Source organism: Benincasa hispida, chromosome 3, assembly GCF_009727055.1.
Source record: "Benincasa hispida cultivar B227 chromosome 3, ASM972705v1, whole genome shotgun sequence".
NCBI classification, from domain to species: Eukaryota; Viridiplantae; Streptophyta; class Magnoliopsida; order Cucurbitales; family Cucurbitaceae; genus Benincasa; species Benincasa hispida.
The window spans coordinates 43,053,554-43,067,690 of record NC_052351.1 but is presented as its reverse complement, the minus strand read 5'-3'; the positions used below and the strand labels follow the sequence as shown (position 1 = coordinate 43,067,690).

The window sequence follows — 14,137 nt, the reverse complement described above, 5'->3', positions numbered from 1 at the left end:
CTAAATTGAATATGGTAGGAGATTCCCCGTGGGGAAACTAGTATGGGAATCCCCGCCTCGTCCCCACCGCGGAGATGGGGTGAATTTCCCCCACGGGGCCGGGACGAGGGACGCCTCCTGCCTCGCCCCGGCCCCATTGCCAAACCCTAATTTGAACCCAACCCAACCTAAACCACACGGGTTGGGTTGGATTGATTGGTTTTTTGGGTCATCAGGTTTTTTCAATACACCTAAGGGACAATTGGACATTTCATGTGTCTATTTGTCCCAAAAATTTTTATTTTAAAAACTCATCCCAAAACTCGGGAAATTGGTACCGATGGCCTAAGAGTCATCTCAAAATTTAGCCTTACTTTTCAATTTGCTCAATTTTTGGCCTTCTGTTGTTGTCATCATCTTGTGAATTTACCATTTTAACCCTTCTTCATTCTTCTTTCTTCCTCCTCCCTTTTGCAAAATTTCCCCCCTTTTTTCTACCTTTCTTCTTCTTTTTCTTCTTCTTTTTTTTTTCCTTTTCCGGTGATTTCTTCTATTAATGACACCCTTTGTTTTTCAGCGATTTTTCTTTTTTCTTTTTTGACGAGATTTCCTTCCCACCCTCTTTTCTTCAGTTGCCTTCCTTTTCCGATGATTTCTTCTGTTTATGTCAACGTCTTCTTTTTCTTCTCGAAACAAAGATGTAAGTTGGAGCATGAATAAGAAGAAGTAAGAGTGAGAATTCGAATAAAGGAAAAAAAAAACTCAAAGAAAAAACTATAAAATTGATGAGGAATAAGCTAGAGGAAGAAACGAGAGAAAGAAGTGAGAGGAAGAAGCAAGAGGAAGAAGTAAGAAGAAGAATTTAAAAGAAGGAAAAATCAAGGAAAAAAATGAAGGAGAGCAAAGTGAATTGGGGAACGAGATGGAGTGAGAGGAATGAGATGGAGGAACAAGAGGAAAGAGCGAGAAATCTAGATTTCGCCTGGCCTCACATGCGTTATGGGGTCAAAACGGTACTTTCATACGCGACTGACATAAACAGAAGACCAAATTTCGAGCGTTTTTTAAAGTGAGACCAAATTTCAAGTGGGCCCTTAAATAGAGGTTATCTGTATAAATTTCCCTCTAAATTCTTTTAACCCCCTAAATTTGTTTTATATTTGTTAATTTTCCATTGAACATCTACACTTACAAAGGCCAAGCAATTTAGACTTTTAGTTACGATTTTATTTGAAAAGTCACCCATAATAAAAAACTCCTAAACTTTCTCATTTGTTTAAAAAGTACGCATATACTTTAAAATATTTCAATATTCCCCTTGACATTTTATAAAAGTCTAAAAATCACCATTGGAATAGAAATCCTTTAAAGCCTATTGATATGTAAACAATATTTTACTTTAGTGTTTTCAAATATGTACTATTAGCAATCAATTCAAAAATTTGAACCCAATTTAAACTTGTTTAAATAGTAATTAATATAATATATTTATAAATCATAAAATTAGCTATAGTACATCTATTTAATAAATAATAGGTTGATTATAAACTATTATTAATTAATTTATGGAGTGCTTATTTGAAAAAAAAAAATTGTATAATTGTTATTTCACAACATCATAGATTTTTTATATTATAGATATTTTAGTCTTACAAAAAATAAATTGAGTTTTCTTTAAACTAAAAATGGATTGAGTTTATAACCTGGAATTACCATTTTTTATATTAAAGATATCTTGATCTTACAAAAAATAATTTTAGATCTTACAAAAAATAATTTTTTGAAAAACTAAAAGAGGATTGAATCTATAACTTGAAATACTACATTTATTAAAATTTTAATCTTTTAAATATAAATATTTATTTTAAAATTTTAAATTCAAAATTTGGATACAATGAAAAATAAAAAAGAAATGTTGTGATATGAATTTGCACAATTTGAATTACAAAATTTAACAAGTTTTTAAGAAAACATATATGTCACCTACATTATTCGTTAAACTTAGTAAATTTGGAAGCATAAAATAAATTTTGAATTACCTACCAAGTAAATCCTAAAGATTTTAGGCAAAAATTAGGATGTGTAGTGGTGGCCTTTTAACAAAAACTTTTAAATTCAAAGGAATTTCTATCTCAAGGAAAGTTTTATAAAATTAAGAGTAATCTGTAATTTTTTTGAAGACAACAAAAGTTTAAGAATGTTTATATATATTTTTAGAAAATTAATGGTTCTAAAATTTATATAGGAATTAAAAAAAAATGGAGGCTTTCATAATATTCAAATAATTAAAATAATGGCTTGTTATATCATTCATTGCACATATACACTATAATTATGAACTTCCATTATTTGTAAAGTTTTCCCCATAAGGGTCAAGGAACCAAAACCCCTTTGTGTTCCTTCTAATAATAATTCCACAGCTCAAACCTAATCTCCAACCTCAACACTCTAATTATAAATCTATCAATTATTAGCTCTTTTTTCCCTTTTAAATTAGTACTATCTACCATTTTAACTTTTGTTTTTACGTTTACGTCTTAGATCATTAGAATAAATCTTGCTTTCATATCATATTAAACTATCATTAAACATAAAAATACAAGTTGTTTTCATTTTTCATAAATTTAATATATCTATTATCAATTTTTACTATCAATTTCACTTATGACTTTAGTTTTTTAAAAAGTAAAATAAATATTTTTTTAAGAGAACAAATCTTATGATAATTATGGAGAGCAAATGGGCTCTATATGAAGTTCAATTATCATTACATAAAATACTACAAGGTCATGGACCTCATACTCAAATGACATGACATAGAAGGAATTTGTCGTCTCATAAAGGCCCACCATTTATTCATTATAAAACATACACATTTTTAAGACTATAGAGCTCTCTCTCTATTGTAGTCTATGGAAAAAGAGAAAAAAAAAACAATCAATTTCTAATATGGTTTATTAGTTTAAACTTAGATTTTCATAAATGTGTTTAGCGGTATATTATTCATAATGATGTTTTTTAAAAAATTAATATGCAACTAGACTTTCCATCTAAAAAAATCCACCGCTTTCTTTACGTTGTTCTTGTACTTTTATCGTGAAACTTTTTCTTAAAGGAATTATCATTCATATGGTGTTTATCTGATTTTTTTTTTTTAGTGAAAGATTGAAGATTTGACCATTTGACCTTAAAGAATAGAATACATGTCAATTACGAGCTTTATTATCGTGTTGTTTATTTGTTTTGTCACTTTTACTTATGGATAGGAGTAAAGTCACCAATAATTGTTGGTAATAGTGATGTGTGCATAAATATTTGATTTCGTAGCCAAATGTATCTTAGGATGGAGTAGTACACAACATTGGAAGTGTTATCATGTGTCAACATTCAGCACTTTGATCGAAAAATAAAATTCCCAAAAAAAGTTAACCAATAATTTTGAACTCTTTTGATGGTCCAAAAATAAGGTGGAAATTCTTATTTTTATGTAGTTACTTAATTCATTATGTATTAAAAATCAATAAACATATGACTTCAGATTCAAACTCAAATTATAAGAGTATATGATATACTATATCAAAGTTTAATATGAATTAATTTAATGTAAAATTTAGACCAATAAATAATATATATATATATATATATATATATATATATAATATAATATAAAATATATATTCTCCACAAGTATGTAGTTTGAATCTCTTCAAAATCTTTCTATTGATATGTAAAAGTAAAGCAACTGAAATAATTTATATATTTTTTTAAATAAAACAAAGTATCATAAATAAATTATTAACCACTAAAAAATGAGCGGATAATTAAATATTAATTGGATTGACCTATCTCCCATCGACAAGTCTACCAATAATATAGTAGATATCTCTCCAATATTAAACACAAGGGCTTCTTGAATTGGTGGATAGAATTTATTCTAGAGAAAATGAAACCAATTATTTGTTTGTTTATTTATTATTATTATTATTATTATTATTATTATTATTTGAGAAAAAATGAAAAGCAATTATTGTTTAAAAGCTAATGATATTATTGATGCAGATTTTTTTATGTACTAAAAAGTAACTGTGGTTCCTTTTCTTTTCCATATCAATTATAGAGTTGAATTTAGTGGTTGATGATTTGTCTTAGAAGAGTATAACCTTATCTTTAAATAGTTATGTAATTTTCTTTTTAATTATCTAAATTGGATCTTCATTATATTATAATGCATTTCAAACTCTTGAACCCTTCACAATTAAGATAAGAAATATTTTATATTAATAAAAAAATGTATATTATAATTAAATTACACAATCAATATTCATTTAATTATTTCTAGATAATGTTCCAATAATTTGTTGAATCTTTATGAAGTATTTAAATTACTAGTTAATTAAACACGTTTATATTTTAATAAAGACGTAGATAATCAAATTGTTGTAACGTATAAATAACGGGATAGAATGATGTGATTTTTTCTATTCATAAAAATCCATTTGGTGAAATATACTATAAGTTACATTTTTATACACGTTTTTCCTTTGAACAACTTTTTTTTTTTTTTTTTAAGTTTTTTCGAATCTTCTTCATCTTGTCTAAGAGCTGAGACACGCTCGTCCCCTCAAGCATCTTGCTTGGAAAAAACTGTTGTTGGCAAGCATATTAGGGACAGACAGATAGGTTGGCAGGTTGAGAAATATACTCTTTGCTCTTCTGAGGAAGAAAAGCTTATTCAACTCGAGAAATTTTTTACTACATTTTTTTTAGTACAACCATTATGGAAGGGAGTCAAACTTTCGATCTCAAAGGAAAAGGTTCCACTTTAACTTTGAACAACAACTTCCGTTGAACCGAAAAAAAAAACTCGAGTCTTTGAATAGTAATGAAATAATGATAACATCAACCAACTATCTCAATTCTCAATTTTTTTTTTTTAAATAATATTGAAGAAAAGTAGCCCTAGGAATGAAAGATGTGACAAAGATTGCATTGAAAAGCAATGCTTTAGAAATAGCTGGCCTCCAATGACTGAAAAGAGGGCAATATTTTAGGACCTTGGTGGGTTGAAAAGTATTGGGGTCTTTAAGAAGGAAGAAAAGAGAGTTCAAAGTCCAATTAAGTACCATGAGGAAACAGCTTGGATGTTTTCTCTCCCCTTCTTTATTATTTCAATACAAAGTATATCTTAGGTTGTACTCTAGAAAGCACAGATATTTCTAATTGTGCAGAAAATCAGTATCAGATACGAATACGTGGTAGATACGTATCTGTACGTGATTTGAAGTATCTGATTTTTTATTTTTATTTTTAATTTTCAGATACGCGTATCTACTTCTAGATACGTGAAGGGGATACGTGAGTTAATTTTTTGTTTCAAATTTAAGCCCAACCATTTAAAAAGCCCAACCTACAACCCATTTTATTTTAGTGCATGTTTAGGAGTGATTTTAAAATCATCAAAAATCACTTTTTTCATTTTTAAAATCACTCAAAAACACAATTTTAATTACTCAAAATTAATTTAGTTTTCAATTTCACACTTTTAAATGCAATTTTCATATCATCAAAATTAGTTTTGAAGAATTAAATATGTTTCACGGTGATTTTGAAAATGACAAAAGTGATTTCAACCATTTTAAAATTACTTCCAAACATAAAAGTCCACTTAAATTGAGCAATCCAAAACAAAATAAATTAAAAATGATAAAACATAAAAAAATTTAAAAAAAAAAAAAAAAAAAAAACCCAAAACTTAATTAAATTTTCATTCTTCCATTCTCTCTCACTATTTAAATCATAATTCACACCTTCTTCATCCTCAACTTCATTATTCAATCTTCATCTTCTACTTCTTTCTTATCGTCTACTTTAGTCACTCAACAATTACTCGATGTTACTGGATTTTTTTCAAGTTTTCACTCTCTTCTTGAATCTATTATAATCTAACTTAAAATATGTATTATAGAAATTAATTAGACAATACATATATATATATATATATATATATATATATAATACGTATCTTCAACGTATCCATATCTTAATTTTTTAGAAATTAATGTATCGTCGTATCGTATCATATCCATATCATGTATTCGTATCTATGTCTGTGCTTCTTAGGTTGTACTTATCTTTTTACAATACATTAGATATTTGTTAGAATATTGGATAAAAAATAAAATATAAAATAGTGCGACAGTTGATTTAGAACAAAATTTATTCAAGTTCAAATTTTATTCAACATTCTAAGGTTGCATAATTCTACTCCAAGAATAGTTTTGAAACATTTAAAAAAAAATTGCAACTTTTAAAATAATAGAGATAGTTTTAAAACAAATGTCAAAGCTTACAGCTCTAATTAGGTTAAATTGTAAATTTTATCTCTATGATTTGAAGAAAGTTAGAATTTAGTCCTTAGAAGGTTTAAATGTTAGAATTTAGTCCAGGATAAAAATCTCGTAAATAGCCAAATCATATGGACTAAATTTACCATTTAACCCTTTAATTATGAGTAGAAAAACAAGTTGAATTTTCTAAACAAGAGTCCTGATTTTTTTTTTTTTTAAAAAAAGCAAACTTTTGCCTATTTAAACCATCATATCCCTCTCTTTCTCCTCCCCCTTCTCCTTCTAACTTCTCTAAGTTCTTTAATTTCTTCTTCTCAAACCCTCTCTTATATTTCCTCTATCTCTCTCCTTATTCCCCATTTTCTCAAGTGAGGAACATTTTCTCTCTCATTCTACAATTCATTACCACCAAGAAAAATATAAAAATGGAATATGATAAGTGTTACAAATCAAAGGCTCAAATTCCAAATTTTGATTGTCTTCTTTTTGGTAAGTTTGATATGATGAATACTTTGATATACTTCTAAAATTTGTACTTGCTCGATGATTCTCTGTCCAAATTAGGCTGAATTATGCAGCGTAAAAAAATATTGACTCTAATTTATATAACGGAATCACCATTTACCCGTTAACGAAGAAATAGTAATTAAAAGATAAAACCATTCCATTTCGACAAAAGTCCCATATCCAAGTTTTGAATTCTTTATAATCCATCTTGAAAAACTTGTAGTGTAATGTAAGGTCCTTATTATAGTAGTTTTTCTACTTTTTTTTTTTCCCTCTCCATTTTCATAACAATTGGAAATTGATTGAAAGGGATAGAATTTTAATAAGTTTGTGTTTTAAAACCTTACAGATCTTGATGACACTCTGTATCCATTAAGCTCTGGCTTAGCAACAGCTTGCAAAAACAACATACATGGTGACTTCCCTGTCTCAAATATTCTTCTTTTTTCTTTTTCTTTTTTTTTTTCATTTTTCTTATAAAAAAATATGTTTTTTTTTTTTTTTAAATTGTAGCTTATATGGCTGAAAAGCTTGAGATAGAAAACAGCAAAATCCCAGAGTTGAGCAACTTACTTTACAAGAATTATGGAACAACAATGGCTGGTCTCAGAGTAAGTTTTCTTGTTCTATCTAAAAATCCATCTAATAACATGAAATAAGAAACATAAACGTTATCAAAAAGGATCTCAAGTTTATGTTTCTTTTGGTTTCTGTTTTGCAGGCCATTGGCTATGAATTTGACTATGATGAATATCACAGGTATGGTTGTGCCTCCACTGTCAACTTTTTCTTTCCTCTGTTTTGACTATTTAGAAAAATGTTCTTCTAGCTCATGAACCCTTGGTAATATAATCTATTGACAATTAAATTTACTTTGAGATTTTATCTAAAAGACCTCTTGAGTAATACTTAGCTGCTAGCTGGGTAGTTGACATTTTTTGTAACCCAAACTTGTGGCCTAATCACATGGTGCCACGTGACACTTTCTTTTTATGAAAATTTTAAAGTTTTTTTGTTGTTGTTGCTGTGTGGTTGGGTCGGGCTGCAAGCAAAAAAAGAAAATGGTTGCAGCCTAGCTAATATTCAAGATTTATTCTCAAATCAACGGAGTTTTTTAGTGTTATTAGAATCTCACATCATTAATTAGACAAAAAAAAACACATTAGACTATAGTTTTGTTGATACCTTTTTTTTAAAAAAATAAATATAACTTTTTAATTGAATGTAACGAAATTTTGAGCTTTTGTTTTGTAGTGAGAAACAATGAAATTGAATTTGATTGATTGAATTATTACAAAAGGGCAAAGAATGTCATTCAGATTACATAAAGTAATTCCACTATGTAATATGAGAGAGGTAAGATTGTAATCCCATATTAAAAAAAGGAAGAATTTATATCAATAGTAAAAAATAATAATAATAAAATGTGTTAAAAAAAAAAGGGAAATTATTTCCAGAGACAGTTATAAATATAGACATTAGACTCAAAGTATTAGCAGATATAACATAATATAAAAAAAATTACAAATATGATCAAATTTAAATAGGTGATAGACCATATTATTAGTAGGAATATATCAGTGATAAACCATATCACTGGTAAGAGTCTATCAACGATAGAAGTCTACCGTTGATATACTTATCTATATTTACAATTTTTTTAAATGATGTTATACATTTGGTTATTATTTTTAAAAATGTTACCAATTGTAATTATCCTTATTTCAAATAGTAAAACTGTTGAAAATACAGTGTCTATCATTGATAATTCTAAAATTTTGCTATATCTTGTAGAAAGTGATTGAAGTCTAGTAGTGTCTATCAGAGTCTATCATCGATAGTTTTAAAATTTTGCTATATCTTGTAAATATTTTGATTTATTTTTCTATATTTAAAAATAGTCCTAGAAAATGTGAATTTCATAACTTTATCTTCAAAGTTGTGGTGCTCCGTAATAATATTATGATTTCAATAATTGCCTTTGTTTATGTCTTAGATTCATTCTCTCTACTAACTTATGTGAAACTTTTGTTTATAAATGACTTTGAAAGAGTTAAAATCACTTTTGTCATTTTCTAAAACATAATCAATTTAATGTTTAATTTTACACTCTGAAATGTATTTTTCATTTTATTAAAATTAGTTTTGAATGATTAAAAATATTTATCAAGTGATTTTAGTCACTCAAAATCACTCCAAACATGATGCTAGACGACCCATATTCCAAGAAATTTAGAGTTTCTTACTTCATTTCTTACCATCAATTAATTGCTTCATATGACAGGTTTGTCCATGGAAGATTGCCTTATGACAACCTAAAACCTGATCCCATTTTAAGAAACCTTCTCCTCAGCCTCCCTTATAGGAAACTTGTAAGTATTTAAAAGAAAAAAGGAACTAGATATTCCAATTAATTCACATGTTCTTTCATATTTTCATTTTTCTCTAACAAACCCTTCTTTGATTTTTGTGTGAAAAATTAGATCTTTACCAATGCAGACAAAGATCACACTGCCAAAGTACTTAACAAACTTGGATTAGAAGACTGTTTTGAAGGCATTATATGCTTTGAAACCCTCAATCCTACACAAAAAAGTCCTGTTTTAGATGAAAAAGAGCATCCAAGTACTGAAATATTTGACATAATTGGCCATTTCTTTCAACCAAATCCTCTAATGGAGTTGCCAATTACACCTATTGTCTGCAAACCATCAGAAGCTGCCATTGAATGGGCTCTCAAGATTGCCAACATTGACCCTCAATCAACAGTAAGAAAATTATCTTGAAATTTAGATTTGGTAAAATTTGTGTTAGATATTTATATAAGTAAGGGCATATTTGGAATGACATAAAAAAATGTTTTTTTTTAATTTATTTTTATTTAAATATTTTTAATAAAAACTCTTTAAAATAAAAATATACATGTGTTTGACAACTCTTTCTCAAAAATACAAAAATATTTTTGTATGTAAGTTTGTTAGAAAAGGATTTTTATTAATGTCAAATTAAGACGACCATAAAATACTATGAACTAATATTTTAAAATAATGGTCGTTAAAGTTGGTCGTATAAGGGTGGTTACTGGAGTTGGTGGCCAGTTGTGGTGGTTAGGGTTGAACGATGGCCGTCACTGGAGTTTGTTAGCGACTATGGTTGATGTTGGATGATGACAGTTTCTGGAAATAGTGGCCGAAGGTTGGCCAGTCGCAGTCGCCAAAAGTGGTGGTTGGAGGTCGATCGGCGATGGTCCTCGAAAGTGGTGACCAGTGGCGATCTCTGGATGTTGTGGCCGGAATTGATCAGAGGTGGTTGCCAAAAAATGGCCGCTAACGGTGGTCATCAAAGTTGGCCGCCATTAATGGTAATTTTAAAAATTATACAAATCAGAGATAACTATTAAACACTAAAAATTCATTTTTCAAAAGTAGTTTCAAGTGTTTATTCTAAACCAACTTATTTTATACTCATTTTTTGTAAATCCACTTTGAGTAGTTGCCAAACACTTGAATTTTTTCCAAAGTCACTTAATTTTTTAATTAAACAATTGAAAAGGTATTTCAAACACACCTTATATTACCGTAATCCATTGGCTAAAAATTTTGGATTAGGTTGTGATTTAACATAGTATCAAAGTATGAGATGTTGTGTTCAAACTTCTATAATGGTTCATTCTACCTTTATTAATATTGATTCGTATTAGTTAGATAATTTACAAATTTTCTAAGTCACGAGTATTTATAGAATTAAATTTACTGTAATTATCTACTTAAAAGCTTTTGGATTAATTCTCATGTTTTTGTGTTGTTTTTATGTTGTTTTTGTTCTGTTTTTCAGTTGTTTTTTGAAGATAGCCTTCGGAACATTCAAGCAGGCAAGCGACTTGGGCTTCAAACTGTGTTGGTAAGTTGCTTGTGAATTAAGAGTGAGATTTTTAGCTTACATTATACACAATACTCTAAACTCTGATCTTTGAAATTTGTTCGAAAAAATATCTTTCCATTTTAAAAATATATTTTTTTTTTTGTTAAACTAAAGAATGAAAATTGTCCTGATAATTGAAGTATAAAAATAAAAATTCAAAGGTAAACATTATATTATTTACAACCGTATATAAGATTAAGGTCATTATTATCAATTATCAAAAGCTATCGTTAAAATCATCACATCAACTGTCATGTCAATTTACATAAATGATATTATAAGTGATGTTATGTATGACTTACAATTTTTACTCATTAGCCGAAATGCTAATTTTTTAATTTATTTTAACAAAAAAAAACTCTCTTAGGGATTTTATTTTTTTTAAACAAACTTGAAAATTCAAGTATAAAATGAAACACTTTAAAATTTAGATGCATAATTGAAACTTATCCAAAAGTTAAGGAGCATTTTGTATAATAATCTTATCTATCTTTTATTCAGTTTCAAAAAGGGAAAAAAAAACTATTCTTTTTATTTGAAAAATTTTTACCGATAAAAAAAATGTCAAACTATTTGTAAAATAGTAAAAAAAAAATAAGAAAAAAACACCGATAGACATTGATAGATTTTAATCCGCGTCTATTACACAGTATATAGATTTCTATCAATTTTTATCAACCTCTATCAAAGAATAAATCTTACTATTTTGCGCAAATAGTTTTCGTTATCTTTCATTTTTGAAAATTTTCTTTTTATTTTAGATTAAATTTCCATAGTTAAGAAGACAACTCTTTGCCCTTTAGACACGACTCTGCTATAATGTTATTTATTTTGTCTAAATTTATCATTTCTTTTGGACAATATCTAGAAGAACCTATTATATTATAAAGATATAGTGCCCTCCTTACTCCACATTTATGATCTTCCTAACATTTAACGTCTATTTTCTTTAAAAAAAAAATAAATGAAGTCATTATTGATTCTTAAGTTATGATTTGTAAATAATAATTTCAATGTTCAAAATAACATTAACTTTCACGAGTTTTTCAAAGAACTTTAAAAATAAAAATTAGGAGCGTATTTAGATTGATTTTCTAACGGTTCGTTTTACAAATAAATCTCAAGATTGAGGGCGTAATATATAATATATATATATTTTTTGGTATGTATAGGTTGGCACTTCCCATAGAAGTAAAGCAGTAGATTATGCAGTTGAAAGCATTCACAACATAAAGGAAGCAATACCAGAGCTTGGTGAAGTTGAATTAAGGAAATCAGAACTCAATTACTCAGCCAATAATAATGTAGCAGTGGAGACTTCTGTGACAGCATAACAAATCATATCTTTATTTGGACTTAATAATAATAATAACAATATTCTATGTCAAAAGTTGAATAAAATTGCTGTTCAATCCTCAGTCCTTCACATTTTAATATGATTTTCTAGTGGTTGTGATTTGTTTGTTGTGTACAAATTATCAAATGTAATCCATCCTCTGTTCTTGGCTTTTTTCTAACAATAATAAATGAAATGTTGTATAGCCTTCCTAAGCTCCAATATATTGTTCTAGTTCTCAAAATTTATAGATGCTTTCCTCTTCAAAACGACGGTTAAATAGTATCCTTAAGATTGTTAGTTTAAGAGGCTTCTTTGAAGGTTGTTTGTGGCTATTAAATCTTACACGTTGTCCAACATCAATTTATAAACCATTCCACTTTGTCCAAGGCAATTTTGTGACTATTAGATTCACATTGATCAAGGACAATTTGGACTTATTATATTTGCTTGATGACCAAGTTTAGAGTTATTTTCAAATATAGCAAAATGAGTCAATTTATTTACAAATATAGCAAAATATCATTGTCTAACAGTGATAGACACTGATAGACATCTATTAATATCTATTAATGTCTATCAATGATAGATGTCTATCATTATCTACCATTGTCTATCACTATTTGAAAATATTTTAAGCAATTTTGTCATTAAAACAATTACCCTCAAGTTTAATGTGGATTATAAATAGGTACTAATCGTTGGCACTACATCTCAAACCTCAAAATCAAATGAGTTGTAAGATAAAATAAAGAAAGTGTCTTCTTATAAGTTGTAAGAGAGTTTTGATAGCACCAAAAATGTGCTATCTAGCTCGGCTTAATTTGAGTTTGTTCTTGGATTTTATGTGTTTATTTGACTATTTTATAGGTTTTGAGCACTAAAGAGGTAGAATGGGACGTAGTAACGAAGTGGAGTTAAAACATGTCAAAACAAAGCTTAATTGTATAAATCAGGAAAGAGAAGGCCAAAATGACCAAAATGCTCTTGGAGGCACAATGTACAGCACAGCGGTGCTAGCGCATGGCATTTTTTCCAGTATCCCTAAATTTAGTGCTCTATGGCACCGCAATGCTCCAAACTTAGACGCACAAATATTTCCATTAGCATTGCGACGCTACACTGCCACGATTTTTTAAATAATGATTTTAGCCACCTAGGTTAGGAGTTCGCTTGATTTGCCGATTCTAGCTAATTCCCACACGATTTCTTTCCTCTTATCTTCTCTTTTAGTATGAGAATGTATCAAAACAATTCCTTGGCGTTATTCATTAATATTATGGGCTAAGATATTCGTTTCTTGCTTGGGTTTTAAGATTTTTCCTATGTATTTGTGAGTTTTTGAACTAGATTATTGTAATTGTGGGATTCAATTTTGTTCCTCATTGATTATGATTATATTATTGGACATTTGGAAATTTTTATAATTATAGTTTTTTTTATTATTATTAACATTTGATACGTGATATATAATCTTGTGTTAATCAATCTAGAATCAATAAGTTGGGTTAGCTTGCGAATCAATTTAGATTAGTATTGTTCTAACTGACTTAGAATTAAACCAACAATATTTAATTAAGGTTTTTTCTATTAGATATTTAACTAACTTTGTCTTAGACCTTGATGCAATTAGGCCAAATTGAATTTGCATGTCATTCATCAATTTGAATTGGACTAATTAGTTGATTTGGACGAATTAACTGGCTTTTCCAATTAATTTGGTTAGGTATAAACAATTACATGATTTTGGTAATGAGAATTCTATGATCAAATACATTGAATAGGAGAATTCTGTCATAACTCAAGCTAGACTTTCTCACATAGACTTTCAACGCTCTACTTTATGCTTTTTATTGTATGCATTTAAATTTATTTGCAACAAAACAACTTACAAACTCCCCTTTTGATTACCCTCAGACTGCAAATTGTTTAATTGAGAAATTCGAGGACTACCTGAGTTCGATATGTGCTACCACTACTACATCAATTTTGAGTGGATACAGTAAAATTATTTGATCTGGATTTGGACGACGAAATCCGCTCCGAC

General features: G+C 28.2%; 1 protein-coding gene across 1 annotated transcript; it reads left to right on the top strand.

The window, feature by feature from the left end:
• Positions 1–6,590: 6,590 nt before the first annotated feature.
• Positions 6,591–12,312, top strand: LOC120072819 (uncharacterized protein C24B11.05-like). Its single transcript, XM_039025330.1, has 8 exons — positions 6,591–6,815; positions 7,183–7,248; positions 7,347–7,444; positions 7,555–7,592; positions 9,118–9,205; positions 9,317–9,601; positions 10,668–10,733; positions 11,927–12,312. The coding sequence occupies exons 1-8, from the start codon at positions 6,752–6,754 to the stop codon at positions 12,086–12,088; spliced, it is 867 nt and encodes a 288-aa protein (XP_038881258.1). The 5' UTR covers positions 6,591–6,751; the 3' UTR covers positions 12,089–12,312.
• Positions 12,313–14,137: the final 1,825 nt, after the last annotated feature.